Source organism: Musca autumnalis, unplaced genomic scaffold (assembly GCF_047663935.1).
Source record: "Musca autumnalis isolate F117 unplaced genomic scaffold, ASM4766393v1 scaffold_5, whole genome shotgun sequence".
NCBI classification, from domain to species: Eukaryota; Metazoa; Arthropoda; class Insecta; order Diptera; family Muscidae; genus Musca; species Musca autumnalis.
The window spans coordinates 179,523,015-179,538,939 of NW_027412088.1; the positions used below are offsets into that span (position 1 = coordinate 179,523,015).

The 15,925-nt window shown below is 35.6% G+C and overlaps 1 protein-coding gene across 3 annotated transcripts in view; it reads right to left on the reverse strand.

Annotated features, from left to right (window-relative positions):
• The window catches only part of LOC141405670 (uncharacterized protein KIAA0930 homolog), a 38,189-nt gene that overhangs the window by 21,275 nt on the left and 989 nt on the right, over positions 1 to 15,925 (reverse strand). For 2 of the 3 annotated variants that reach the window (XM_073990280.1, XM_073990282.1), the window contains exons 2-6: positions 15,127 to 15,293; positions 14,651 to 14,932; positions 11,592 to 11,732; positions 11,339 to 11,520; positions 11,035 to 11,282 (exon numbers count right to left, since the gene is read on the reverse strand). In XM_073990280.1, coding sequence (XP_073846381.1) covers positions 11,035 to 11,282; positions 11,339 to 11,520; positions 11,592 to 11,732; positions 14,651 to 14,932; positions 15,127 to 15,293 — 1,020 coding nt within the window. Of the gene's footprint in view, positions 1 to 11,034; positions 11,283 to 11,338; positions 11,521 to 11,591; positions 11,733 to 14,650; positions 14,933 to 15,126; positions 15,294 to 15,433; positions 15,490 to 15,925 lie in introns of those variants that run through there. The other variant, XM_073990281.1, reaches the window with a different exon arrangement.

Here is a 15,925-nt window from a genome sequence, read left to right on the forward strand (position 1 = left end):
TTTGGTTGTTGGTTATAATTCGGTTTGGTTTTTCTTCATTTAGGACAGGAATAAATATAAAAAAATTGGTTTTTGTTTTGTAAAACAAATAGGAAAAAATATACAAACTAAAGAATAAACAAAGAACAACATCAACAAACTTTACAAAAGCAGCAACAGCAAATGTTAAGAAAAAGAAATTAAATATTTATATTATTAAAAAAATAAAACAAGCTCAATTCAATAGAGATGATGAGAAAGTTTAAAATGATAAAAGAATTGAAAAAGTATTTCAAAAAGAAAATGCTTAAATTTAAAGTGAAACTGTATGATGAATGTGATGTAAATTAGATGTAATATAGTAGTATTTTTTTATAAGATATTTTACAATATAATAGTGCGTGCAAAATCTAAGGCTAGTGTTTTAATGTTGCATGTACGATATATGTATTTATACCATATTATGTTAAGTGAACATGGTGAATTCTTGGCCTTCTTACTTTTATTGTGAATGTAGTTTTAAAGGTGAACATAAAGAAGATCAAACTAAAGGTTTGATTGAAAATTTATATGTTAAGTGCCGTACACATTGTCAGTTTTGAATGTCGATATTTCGAAATTATCGATAACTGTCCAACCGTCCAGCAACCACAAAATATTTGGTGGTTGCATGATGAATGACAAAACTGAACGGCCACACTAGCAAGCAACAACAAAGCTGTCATTCAAACATGACAATGTGTACCCAGCTTTATGTTTGCATGTAGAGAGCACAATTGTGACCTTAAGTTTTTGCAAAATAGATAGAATCGAGGGTCATTGGAATGACTAGTTTTTGTGGGGAAGAATATGTTTCATTAATTTATAATCAGCTGAAAATTTTGGTACATTATGGGGCCATAGGAGAGCCCTGCAATTATCGAGGATTTATTAAAACTAAAAAACTTGCAGTTTGTAAAGATTTTGCGGAGGATCCAAAGACTGCAATAAACTTGGATTGTTCACGGCTTTAAACATCTCCGAAGTAGGAGGTTTCACTCATATCAAACAGTGCTTTCAGATTGATATTAACATAATGATATGGGACTTTATTTTTGTTAATTTAATTATTCAATTCATTTTTATATAAATAGGGAAGTTCCACATGGCTGATGTACTCCAACATTACGGGTCTTCACATTGCAGTTTTTTTAACACAGCTGAAATTGAGATATTGACCAATAAAAATAAACTACTTAAAAAAATGCGATATTGTCTGGACTGGGAATCGAAACCGGGCGTGGCACCACGGTAGTACCAATGAGGAAAATCCCCTGACTAAAATAAAATAAAGGTGGCAAAAAGCTGCTTTAGTATTTGTAATAAAGCATTGAAAAATAGGGCTACCAGCCAAGTCGGACTATAGGAAAGGTTTGGAATTAAATGACTAACATTAAAATAAAATAAATAATTCGAATATACAAATTTCGAATGATTTGTGATATACATAAATGCTAGTTTCCAAACTTAGCCTTCGCCCACCCACTAAAAACACCATTCAATATGCCTGATGATCGGTCTAACCACCCGTGAAACGTAGCATAGTGGTTGAATGTGTGGGGCTTCGGTGGATTCCTCTTCCCTCTTAGGTCAAAATAGCTCAACTAGAAAGAGAATTAATTCAAATATCACTCTAAAAATGACCTTCGCCTTAATAAGGAAAAAAAAATAAAATAATCGTGGATTTATTAAAAGATATTTTGAAAAACGAATCGCCCATCTTCAATTCTCTTTGCCGCCGTATGTACACTGCAGGTTAAGCTAAATGCATGGCTGGGTTCAGTATCGCAGCCAAGAGGAGCAAGTCGTGTTTGCGACACGCTGCTACAGTTCAAGAACAAGATTTTCAAACCAATATTTTTTTCAATTTTCGTTAACGATTTTTTTAAACTAAATTCTTACAGCCTGTTTATGTATTTCGGAACAAAAAAGTGTGCGCATGAAACACACCCAAACTTTAGTTTTGGAAATATTATTTCCTTTGCCTTCGCTTCAAAAAAAAAAAAAAAAAAAAAAAAAAAAAAAAAAACAAAAAGCAAATTTGAAAAACACTCAAAATTGGTAGTCTTTCTTACGAAGTCATTTTCTTATGTACATACATAAACAGGCACTTAAAATATTTTTTCATTTTTTACTCTTTTTAGAATATTTTTCAAAAATTCTTGTTTTGCATATTTTTTGTAAAAACAAGTAAGAACGGTGTTAAGTTCAGCCGGGCCTAACTTGTTATACCCTCCACCACGAGTTGTATTGAAGTAAAATAGAATAAATAGTTTCCTTTCGTGTATGACTTAATACCAAATTTCAGCAATTTCGGTAAAACAATGTGATGCACGTTGATCTATACCGACAAATTTCTGACGGAAAGTTTTTAGACTCAAAGAAGACTAAATACCAAATATTTCGGTAAGAGAATGTGGCTAAAACTTAAAAAATACCGCAAATCAAGAAGTGCGCTTCTATGGGGATATAGGAAGACCTGGACCTATACTGATAATACTGTTCTGGAATATTTTATAACCTCTTGGAAGACTAAATAACGAATTTCAGTCATTTCGGTGGGATATTGATCGAAACGTAGACCTATACCGACGGATTTTAGACGGGAATGGGGGCAATATGAAGGCGTGGACCTGTACAGACATATACCTGGGGAACAGCTTTATATCACCATTTCGGTGGAATATTGAGGCCACAACGTTCAAAATACCGAAAATCGGGAGGTAACGTTCTATGGGGCTATATGAAGGCGTGGACCAATACCGACAAATCAATCCCACGGCAGCGGGTTCTTACGTACCGGATTGACCCGAAACCAAAAGTGTTTCGGCCAGCGGCTGCCAACCCAGCATTATATGCTGCTACAACAACAACAACAATACCGACAAATGTAAAGGGGAAGATTGTGTACCCCCGACGAAGTTCCAATACCAAATTTCAGCTATTTAGGGGTAATATTTAGGCCACAACCTTCAAAATACCGAAAATCGGGAGGTACCGTTGTATGAGGGCTGCATGTAGGCGTGGACAGATACGGACAAAATTCTGGGAAAAAATTGTATAACCCCCACGAAGACTAAGTTCAAAATTTCAGCTATTTCGGTGTGATAATGAAGCTAAAACCATAAAAATACCTAAAATCGGGAGGTACCGTTCTATGGGGGCTATATGAAGGCGTGGATCGATACGGACAAAATTCAGGGGGAAAGTTCTAGAGACCCAACGATAACTAAATACCAAATTTCAGCCATTTTGGTGGGATAATGAAGCTAAAACCTCCAAAATACCGAATATCGGGAGGTACCGTTCTATGGGGGCTATATGAAGGCGTGAACCTATACCAACAAATTTCAGGTGGAAAGTTCTATTGACCCAACGATAACTAAATACCAAATTTCAGCCATTTTGGTGGGATAATGAAGCTAAAACCTCCAAAATACCGAATATCGGGAGGTACCGTTCAATGGGGGCTATATGAAAACGTGGACCGATATATACCATTTTCAATACCAACCATCCTGCAAGTAATAAAAACTTCTGTACCAAATACTGACTCTCTATCTTTAAAATTGCGAGCTGTATCTTGATTTCAACAGACAGACAGACGGACATGGTTAAATCGTCTCCGACGAATATTTCGATGTGTTACAAACGGAATGGCAAATTTAATTATACCCTCCATATGGTGGAGGGTATAAAAATAAGAATGTTAAAAAGTATAGTTTTGTTCAAGATTTTTAACAAATATTCTACTTTTTCAATTAATGTCGTTCTTAAATTTTTTCAAAATTGTATATAAAATATTTTTTCAAGGATTTTTTAAAAAACAATATATTTAATGTTAGAAAATTTCAAGAATTAAATTTTTTCTGACTTTTTTAAATATTTTTTAGAATTTAAAAAAAAAATTCTTGAATGATTTAAAAAACTATTTTTATAAAAAATCTTTAGAAACTATTTTGAAACGATTTTTACAAATTTATCAGAATTTTTTAAAAACATAATATTTTAAGATTTTTTAAAAATATTTTTTTTTAATTTATTAAAAAATATTTTTGAAGAATTTTTTTAAAAGAAATCCAAAGTGGATTTTTTAAGGAGTATTTCAACCTAAAAAAATATTTTTTCAAAAATTTGTTTAAAGCATATTTTTTAGATACATTGGTGTGCGAAATAATAGAGCCACAATCGTCAAAATGCATTTAAACGGGCGGATTCTGCATTTTTATAATAAAATAGTATCCCATTAATACAAAAAATTATGGTGGGTCCTGTAAGGAATATCATATTTTCGTCTTCCTTTGCTCCAAAAAATTAAGTAAAACTTGCTTGATATCAAATCTAATAGAACGTACATGTTGTTTAAACATATTCCAAAAGTATTTATTGGAAGAAAAATTACACGATTTTAAAATAAAGACAGGATATATTTAATGGACAAATTACAGATTTCTTAAGAAATATTCTTGTTAACTTACGGTGGCTCTATTATTTTTCACACCTCCTTATAGGCCCTGCCCAATACAATATTGAACGCCAAATTGGACAAATGTTGATTGAATTTTATTTATGGAATACTATTTTATTATCAAACAAGTGAGAAAAGGCTATAGTCGGTACGGGGCCGACTATGTGATACCCTACACCACTACCTCTGTGCATTATCTTTTCACTCGAAAACATTTCTTTTAGGGAGATACGAAAGTTTTCACCTATCTGACTTTTATACCAAATGAGTTAAGGCGAACTGAACTAAAATAATTCATATTTAATTTCGTGATGATCCGATCAAAATTCCGACCTGTAGTGTGATTGCACAAAAAGTGGAAAAAAGGGATGTATTACCGACTATTGCGATATCTCTATTATTTTACCACCTACGCCAACCTACTTTGCATAATTTTAAAGATCGGATTTTCTACTTTCTCAGTCAGGCTTTGCTTTTAGATGGTCCCCAACTAAAGGTGTGATATTCGTCATTATTATTAAAATCGCAAAAATTAAAAGTTGGGTTTTATTTGCGACTATTGTGATATCTTGTTTGTTTGATAACCTACAAGAACCTACTTTACATCATTAGAAATGTGATATTTTCTACTTTCATTGTCAGGTTTTGCTTTTGGTATACCCCATATAGAAGCTGAGATATTCGCTTTGGGAAAAAACCTTGTCTTTTTATCCAAATAAGTTTTTTCCCATTACGACCCCTAAATATTATCAATAGGCTTCTTCATCCGTGAGACCCCCATTAACCCTCAAAATTTCGTGACGATCCGATCAAAATTGTGACCTGTAGCGTGATTTCCAAAAAAAAAAATGGATAAATGGGATGCATTACCGACTATTGCGATATCTCCGTTATTTGGTCACCTACGCCGACCTAGTTTACATCATTGTAAAGATGGAATCTTCTACTTTCATGGGCAGGCTTTGCTTTAGGAAAGTCTCCAACCAAAGCTATGATATTCGTCATTATAATTAAAATCGGAAAACTGAAAATTTGGGTTTTATTTTCGACTATTGTGATATCTTCGTTGTTTGATCACCTACGAGAACCTACTTTACATCATTAGAAAGGTGATATTTTCTACTTTCATTGTCAGGTTGTACTTTTGGTATACCCCATACAGAAACTGAGATATTCGGTTTGGAAGAAATCGTTGTCTTTTTATGAACTTAAGTTTTTTGCCAATTCCGACCCCTAAATATTATCCGACCATCACCAAAATCAATAGGCTTCTTCCCCTCCGGGAACCCCACGAACATCCGAAATTTCGTGACGATCCGATCACAATTGCGACCTGTAGCGTGATTACAAGGTTTAGATGGACAGACGGACGGAAACACATAGCCAGATCAAATCAGCTTGTCGAGACATTCATTTTGGTATATATAAGTATGGGTCTACGACCATTATTTCGATTCGTTACAAACTTTTTGGCCAAAACCAACTTATAATACCCTCCCCACATAGTGGTGTAGGGTATAAAAATGCAAAATCCGCCACAATGCATTGTGACGATTGTGGGTCTATTATTTCGCACACCAGTGTATATGTTCAAAAATATTTTTTAATATTAAAAAATATCAGATTCTTTAAAAATTATTTTATTTTGAAAAGCAAAATAGAAGTCGTCATCCCAGATAAAAAAACCTTATTTTTTCAAGATCTAACAATATTATTTAAGAACTTCTTAAAAATTATTTGTTCAACAATTTCTTAAAAATTATTTTTCCAAAAATTTTTTCATGAATTTTTTATTTTTTTAAACGTTTTTTGAAGAGGTTCAAACAAGTGGATTTTTAAGAAACATGTTTCCAGTTTATTGTTCAAATATTTTTTTGTAGTTCTTCAAAAAATATTTTTTTAGGAATTTTTTATAAAAATATTTTTCTAGAATTTTTTTATTTATTAAGAGAATAATTTTTGATATTTAATTTAAACAATAAACTGAAAAGTTTTTCTTAAAATCAACTATATACACTTTCATACGGGCAAAATGTGCCTCATAGAAATAATGGTTTTAGGCCCCAAGTTTGGACGAAATGTGTTTCAGACAATTTGGAGTCGATTGAGCAATGTCCCTCCGTCTGTCTGTCTGGCTGGCTGGAGCGCACGATAACTCTCGAACGGGTCAACCGATTCGATCCAAAATTTGGCTTTCGTAATATTTTGTCCAAACTTAGTTTAAGTTGGAAGATGGGCTATATCGGTCCACTCCTTCCGGTGCCTCCTCCACAAAAGTTCGAAAATGTTCGGAAAATTTGTGCGCACGATAACTCTTGAAGGAAGTAACCGATTTGATCCACACTTTGCACATCGTGAAATTTCTACTAAACTTAGATGAGGTTCCAAAATGGACTCAATCGGTCCACTGCTTCGGGTACCTCCCACACAAAATTTCGGATAAGTTCAGATTAGGACGTGCTCTCGAATCGCTTTGGCTTTTGTTGCAACAACTTGTATTCATTGCCCCACATACAACGGTACATGTTTCATTAGGGGCATGTCCATACTTCCTGAGAAAATAGCCTGAAAGATGCAAATATCCCCTATAACACCGTATGTAGTGGATGGAGCGCAAGATAACTTTCGAAAGGATCTGCAGATTCGGCATAAAATTTGGCCTTCGTAATAATTTGTCCAAAAATAGTTTAAATTCGAAGATAAGCCAGGTACCTCCCCCACAAAAGTTAAAAAATGTTCGGAAAAATTGTGCGCACGATAAATCTTGAAGGGAGTGACCGATGTAATCCGTACTTTGCACATCCTAATATATCTACCAGATATAGATCAGGTTCCAATATGGACTTTATTTGTCTACTCCTTCTGGTACCTCTCACACACAATTTCGGATAAGTTCACTTTAAGACCTGCTCTCAAATCACTTTGATTTTTGTTGAAGCGGTTTGCATTCGCTACCTCCATTACGACGGTAAACGTTTTTTCAGGGTCAAGTCCATATTTTTTAGGAAAACAGCCCGAAAGGTAAAAAAAATCCCTATGTAACCATATGTGGCGGTCGGAGACCACGATAACTCTCGAAATGTTCAACCGATCCAAACTTTGGATCTCCTAATATTTTGTCAAAATTTAGTTAAACTTCTAAAATGAACCACAAAGGTTCAACATTTGTGTCTTAGTGCAGTTAATTCTTAATCCACATTTTTGTCGGCAAGTTCAAATGTCCAAAAAGCCCCACAAAATTCTGAAGAGACCTTAAATACAATCGATCTGGCTGTTGGCTGAGGGTATATATCTATCGGCAAGCCGACTAACACATTTTAACATGTTTAAGCTTCTTCAAAAATATTTTTTAAAAAAATTTTAAATTTCTGAACAAAATTTAATGAATTCGTTGTATTTTTTTCAAAAATTTGTTTGAAAAACATTTTTTTCAAATTTTTTTTTTCAATTGTTTTTTATTTTTTTTTTAATATTTTTGAAGAAGTTTAAAAAAGTGGATTTCAAGAAATATTTTTCAGTTCATTTTTAAAATATATTTTTTTAGTTCTTCAAAATAAAAAAAAAATCTTTAAAAAATCTGTAAAAACATTTTTATCAAAAAAAGAAAAAATTAACTTCTAAGGAATATTTCATTATTATTTTTAAGTTTTCAAAAAAAAATTTCAGAATTTTTAAAAAATTCTTTAAAACATATTTTTTCAAAAATATTTCGTAAGAATGATACACAAATTTAAGAATTAAACAAACATATTTTTTTCAAGATTTTTTTATAAATTTATTTTAAGAATATTTTAAAAATTATTTTTCAAAAATTATTAAAACCATGTTTTTCCAAATTTTTTTCGGGAATTTTTAATTTTTTTTATGAATATTTTTTCGAGTATATTTTATTTTTTTTTTAATATATACGTACATTCATATGTTCCCATACACATGACGCGGGAGACTTCTCTCATATCAATAAGTGCACCCCGATTCATATTAGATTAATGATATGGGACCTACAGTTTATCGCCGAGTCCGAACGGGCGTGTCCTAAAACACCACCTTTAGAGAAGTGTTATACCCCGGTTACACATAAACGGATTAACGCAGTGGGCTCAGATTTCAAATGTCAATTCCATAGCGCAATCGTCAAATATATGCTCTCGAAGTGGCTTAACCCGGCAAAAAACTATAGTGTAACCGTACTATTACATGGCTGAAATACTCAGGAAATGTCGCCAAAATTACTGAGGGGTATTTTGCCACCGTTGAAAATTTGATGTTGCCTGGCCTGGGAATCGAACCCACGACCTTCAGCGTGCAAGGCGGGTGTGCATACCATTGCGCCACGGTGGCACACCAAATACATATATGTACATATTTCCAAAATCTTTTTTAAGATTTTAAAGTGTTTTTTTTTTTTCAAAGAAAATCGACACGTACTACGCAGATCCAGTTTTGGCAAAACCCTTTATGTAGGGTTTTGAAAATCGTCTAGCTGATTGTATTGCATCTTATAAATAATTCCTTACACCACAAAACCTCACAGAGTCGCTGTAGACTGAAAGCAGATCCCTCAAATGCCAGCCTTTAATTTTCATTTAATTTTTCCTCTTCTTTTTAATTTGTATTTTCTACTTGTAAGTGCTACAACAACAAGAACACATGGACTGCTAAAATATGCATACTATTCCAACTCTGGTTAGAAATCTCTAGGTACATTGAATATTACCTATGCCTCCAAACCCCTGACTTCCTCAACGAGTGGACAGTCACCGCACATATAGAACATTTCTTTCTATTCTCACACTAAGGCCAAATTCGCACAAGACGCTTGATCGAACGTCTTCAATTTCGACTATTAACAGCCTTAAACAATTGGGATGTGAAGTAGTAATGCCACTATCATCCTGAAAGGAACAAAAACTGGAGTTCTTGGCCGGCAGCACTGCGGATGCAAACAAAGAAACATTTTTGATCTCTTTGCAGCGCTAGTAATAAAACGATGCCTAAAGGACATAAACGAACTAAGATTTTACTGACATATTAGCACTAAAGAATGCGGTCCCAGGCTTTTTACGCAACCTTGATTAACATACTGTAATCGGACAGTAAGTACAGTAACACAGTATGCAGTATGTACCAAATTGATGGATAATGGATGAAATTCTATTTCATAAGATGTTAAGATACCGTGCTAGTTTCCTCATTTAAAATGCTCACAGTTCCTTTTGTGTAACAAAAGTTTTGATATACACCTCCATCATTTTTTGTGATTGTTCTGAATTTTTAGCTAAAGAAGGCTTTAAACACCATATAAAATTTGGAAGGAATTCCCTTGGTAAGTATATGTTATAGATACCCAGCAAAATAAATTGGAAGTAGTGCAATGTAGACTAGTTCTTTCACGGCATGTTTTTATGCAGTTCAAACGGTGTCGTGAAAAAGGCACTCCATTCCTCACATTTTAACCGCATTTGGATGCAATCCAAAGAATCACATCCATTCGTCACATTTTAACAACATCCGGAGGCAGTTCAACGGAGTCGTGAAAAAGGCACTCCAATTCCTCACAATTTAACAGCATCCGGATGCAGTGCAAACGGAGTCGTGAAAAAGGCACTCCGTTCACTACATTTTATTAGCAGTTGTTAGAGATCCCTACGTGTACATAAATCAGTTTATACATCTCTACAGGCAGCGGAATAAAAGAGATAATCGCGTTAACATTTCCAAACATTTGTTAATACAAACTAAATAATATTTAATTTGTGAACATTTTTCCGGTAACTCACGAGAAGAAAATTTCCCAATGGGGTGCTGTTGGAGTACATGTCGAAATCTTAACTGGTGATGGGAAGACAATATCAAACCCATTTAGCAGAAGAAGCAAAAGCACTTAAGCTTGGATTAAATAAAGAGCAAAGGAACACACATGTTTGCTATTGAATTCAATAGAGAATTTTCATAATTTATGTTAATTTAATAAAGTTATTAATATTTTTGTTTTACACAAATAATAAATGCATTTTATTTTGTTATTCAAAACACGTGCTCTGGACTGCCTCCTATTCTACCCCAAAGGGTCAGTTAAAATGCAATGCCAAAGGGTCAGTTAAAATGCAGTGCCAAAGGTTCAGTTAAAATGCAATGCCAAAGGGTCAGTTAAAATGCGGTGCAATGGAGTGCCTCTTTCCGGGGTCACTCCCTTGTAAAAATCACGAGTGAAAATGAATAATTTGATGCACTTCCAAATCACTTGTACATATCATTTAACTGCCTCTTTGGAGGCAAACTTTTCGCTGGGTAAATATTAGATATTGCTTATGAAAATAGTGTGGATGGTGATCGTGTACAAAATATGCATCTTATTAAAAAGCTTTGTTATACAATTTTAAAGAAGTTTTAGTGATTTTTTTCAATAGAAGAATAAGAAAAAATGTTGTGCAAAATATCAATAATATATAAATACTAATATATAAAATTAAAAAATTATATAAAGCATATCGAGATATTAAGAAAAAGTAGTAGTAAATAATTATTAAAAAAAAAATTATATTTACCATCTCTTAAATCGCCAGCCTCAATTTCCGATACCTCATTGGCCAACGAGTCTAGGCCCTCATTTTCAGAACGTGCCTTAGAACCAGCTGTACCAGCAGCCGATTCGGAAGAGGTTTTTGTGCGCCATGCATAACGTGAAAAATTATTTAAATTAGCACTAGGATCACTAAGGCGACGTTGATGACGATATGTGCAATAATCGTCGTTTTCTTCTTCCCATTCGTCCCACATATCGGTGGCACAGAAACTAGAAAGGTAGGAAATAAATATTAACAATTTCAAAATGGGAAAAATTTTACTAACCCTGGTTCACTGGTTGGTGTCTCCACACCTGAGCCTTTTGGTTTTGTAACAGCCATTTCGGCATGACCTTTACCCTGGGGTCCCTTCATGCGTACAAATTCACAGCGAGTTTGGACACCGGCACCACTGCTAAATAAACCAAAAGACATGCGTTGGGCTACTTTGGAACTTAGACTAGATTGCTGTAATCAAAGAGAGAAATAATAATTAGATAATTACGATCAAATATTTTCTTGGAAACAAATTTACTTACCCTTGAATCGTAAACTTTTTTCAAAGCATCATAACGTATGGAACCCAAAAATATAACACCCTGAACTGCACCATCCTTATCATTGGCCACTAACTCAACACAAACCATTTCACCATCACGCACCAGGATATCACTGAAAACCTAAGGGGGAAGAAGAAATAAAAGAATTATGAAAAGGCGATTTTAGCAGACGAGCTGAAGGGGAAGGGGACAAACTGAAAGTAGTCTATTTAGACGAGTTGAAGATAGTCCTTTTGACCAACTGAAGGAAGTCTTTATAGACGAGCGGAAGGGAGTCTTCATAGACGAGCGGAAGGGAATCTTTATAGACGAGCTTAAGGGAGTCTTTATATACGGGTTAAAGGGGGTCTTTATAGACGAGTTAAAGGGAGTCTTTATAGATAAGCTGAAGGGAGTCTTTATAGGCGAGCTGAAGGCAATCTTTATAGAGCTTAAGGGAGTCTTTATAGACGAGCTGAAGGGAGTCTTTATAGACGAGCTGAAGGGAGTCTTTATAGACGAGCTGAAGGGAGTCTTTATAGACGAGCTGAAGGGAGTCTTTATAGACGAGCTGAAGGGAGTCTTTATAGACGAGCTGAAGGGAGTCTTTATAGACGAGCTGAAGGGAGTCTTTATAGACGAGCTGAAGGGAGTCTTTATAGACGAGCTGAAGAGAGTCTTTATAGACGAGCTGAAGGGAGTCTTTATAGGCGAGCTGAAGGCAATCTTTATAGAGCTTAAGGGAGTCTTTATAGACGAGCTGAAGGGAGTCTTTATAGACGAGCTTAAGGGAGTCTTTATAGACGAGCTGAAGGGAGTCTTTATAGACGAGCTGAAGGGAGTCTTTATAGACGAGCTGAAGGGAGTCTTTATAGACGAGCTGAAGGGAGTCTTTATAGACGAGCTGAAGGGAGTCTTTATAGACGAGCTGAAGGGAGTCTTTATAGACGAGCTGAAGAGAGTCTTTATAGACGAGCTGAAGGGAGTCTTTATAGGCGAGCTGAAGGCAATCTTTATAGAGCTTAAGGGAGTCTTTATAGACGAGCTGAAGGGAGTCTTTATAGACGAGCTGAAGGGAGTCTTTAGACGAGCTGAAGGGAGTCTTTATAGACGAGCTGAAGGGAGTCTTTATAGACGAGCTGAAGGGAGTCTTTATAGACGAGCTGAAGGGAGTCTTTATAGACGAGCTGAAGGGAGTCTTTATAGACGAGCTGAAGGGAGTCTTTATAGACGAACTGAAGGGAGTCTTTATAGACGAACTGAAGGGAGTCTTTATAGACGATCTGAAGGGAGTCTTTATTGACGAGCTGAAGCTAGTTTTTATTGACGAGCTGAAGGGTGTCTTTATAGGCGAGCTGAAAGGAATTTTTATAGACGAGTTAAATAAAGGGAGTCTTTATAGACGAGCCGAGGGAGTGTTCATAGACGAGCGGAACAGAGTCTTTATAGACGTGCTTAAGGGAGTCTGTATAGAAGAGCTGCAGCGGATCTTTGTAGACGAGCTGAAGGTAGTCTATTTATACCAACTGAAGGGAGATTTATAGACGAGATAAGGATAGTCTTTATAGGCGACCGGAAGGTAGTGCATTTAGACCAGCTGCAGGGAATCTTTATAGACGAGCTGAAGGGAGTCTTTATGGACGAGCTGAGGTAGTCTTTATAGGTGAACTGAAGAGAGCCTTAAAGGACGAACTGAAGGAAGCCTTTAGCTGATCTGAACGCAATGCTGAACATAAGGCCTCTGAGCCTCAGCATTGTCAGGCAGCTCGTAGTGCCCCAAGGCTACATGAACAGAATCTCTGGCGCGATTGTACCTTTGGGCATGGATGTATCCTGAATGAATCAGGTATCGATGTGAACCAACGGGGAAAACTAAGCGACTATATATCACCAGTCCTGAGATTTGATGTCGTTATCCCTAGCAGAGACGACTGGAAAAGCAGTAACCCGGCTGTAACGGTCTGGCTTTTTATACAGACGGTTCCAAGATGAAGGAAGGTACGGGGGCTGGCGTCCACTGTGAAAGGCTACGCCTTGAGTACGCTTACAGGTTAGATAGCAACTGTAGTGTTTTCCAGGCTGAAATCTTCGCGATTTGGAAGGCAGCGGAAATGATAAGAAGTTTGGATGCAGAAATTTTTGAACCGGTGAATGTCTGTGTGGATAGTCAAGCGGCTCTTAAAGCCATCAAATCCTGCAACATCAAGTCCGATGTCGTCCTTAAGTGTAGAACAGCTTGGGAACGCTAACTAACGGCTATCGACTATGCTTGGTACCAGCACACTGCGACTATATTTTTAATGAAAGAGCAGATGAATTAGATAGACAGATCTAGCAATCGCTGACTCCATCAAACCGCCCATTTGCCACTTTTTCTAAAGAATTGAAAAGTTCTCTGACGAAAGAGCCAGTGAATTATGGCAAAATGAACCTAAGTGCATTGTGTCAAGATCCATTTAGCCGTCTCTGGTCTCTGTCAGTCAAAAGAACTAATTCTCTGTTGAACCTGAGTAAAGCTGAAGCTAGAGTAACGACTGGCGTTATCACTGGACACTGCTACATCAAATGGGATGATGGTGTTACTGACTATTGCAGACTCTATGAGGATGAGGAGGAGATGGAGACGATCGAGCACCTCCTGTGTCGATGTCCAGCCCTGGCTCGTAGGCGGCATAGATTAGTGGGTGTTCACTTTCCACCGTGTCTAACCTTCTTTTCAACAGTGGAACCCGCTGTAATCTACAACCCCATTAGAAATCTAAAGTGGCTTGGACAGCGCAACCTGAACCGTATTTCAAATATTCTACCAACCATCTCTTCCCAAACTTTTTCTCCATTAATATTATTTCTCTTTTCTATAATTTTCCGCTCAATTCATTTACATTTTCATAGCTTCCTTTTTATGTTTTGCCTCTTTTCTCTTTAATTTCTTTTCTTTACAGTACTTTCTTCGTTTCGCAATGGACCCTAACCTAACCCTTTAGAGACCGTGCTGAAGGGAGTTGAGTCGTTGAGACTAGTTTCAGGGAGCCTATCTGGGTGATTTTTTATTTTCTTACCTCATCAAAATTATCCACCATAAAGCATATATGGGGATAAGTGATTTCTTCACCCTCGCCTTTGGTGTCCATTTTTCTACGGCTCGGCGAGGCATAGACCCGTTGAGAATGTCGTCGTAGCACCTGCAATTCTTTAGGGGATGTCCTTGTGCATATCGCCAACGTCAGTGTGTAATCGAATTGATGTATTATCATATTTAGGTAAACCGTTTCTTCCCAATCAACATCGGGATCACCTATTGGTAATTTACGTGAATCCTTACGGAAAACATCGACCTCAGTCTGTAAGAGAAAAATATTTTTTTAGGAAAATGCCAATTAAAATGAATTTGACTTTCTCAATAACGATGGAAGTGGTTTTATTGTGGTTTGTGCCTTCAGAAAAGTTTGTGGAAACTTGGTTTTAATGGTTTCCATTCCAGAGGACCATTCATTCGCCATTGAGAAAGTAAGTATGTTGTGTATGGTTTACTTACCTCATATTTTGGCATATGTCGGGAAGAACTTTTAACATGTTTCTTACGTACAAAAAATAATAGATCATCTGAATCGATACTGTGCACTGGTTCCGATTGGAATAGGAAATGACGTACAAATAAATCCGTCCAATAGGTGGTACCTTGTAGAACAACAAAACCGCTGTCTGTAAGTGGAAGATTGGGGAATGGTAACATATTAGTAACATAGGTACTAAAATATTTATTTAAAAACATTTAATTGTTATTTTAAGGATTTTTTTTTAAAGAAATCAGCAAGAATCAAATTTTAAAAATTATCCTTGACCCGATGGAGACTCTAAACTGGATAAAGGCATGTTAGAATCGTGTTCAACTCTTTTTTGTTGTGAAATACCCAGTATATGTATTTGTAAATAAGTACGTACTTAAAAGTTTACGTTTTAGGCCTATGAGTCATAAAAAAACTAACTACGTACATACATATTTATTACAATTGTTTTAATTTATAATTAGAATTAAAAAACAAATATATGAATACACTTAAGTTACATTCATGGTACACTTTCTCCAAGTGGAAGTTTACGAATTCAAGTAATAAAAACAAAACCCCCAAGAGAGGTAATCAAAACAAAGGCCACGATAAAAAGCCGCTAAAGAAGTAATAACCAACCCTTGAAGATAGTGGAAGGCAAAGTAAGAAATGCATATGAGAACAAAACACTTGGGAACCTTGAAAAGAGGGTTGAATGGTTGGAACATAAATACAAAGGAAAAAATAAAGTTTACAAGGAAAAAAGTGGGTGGACATTTTTACGAA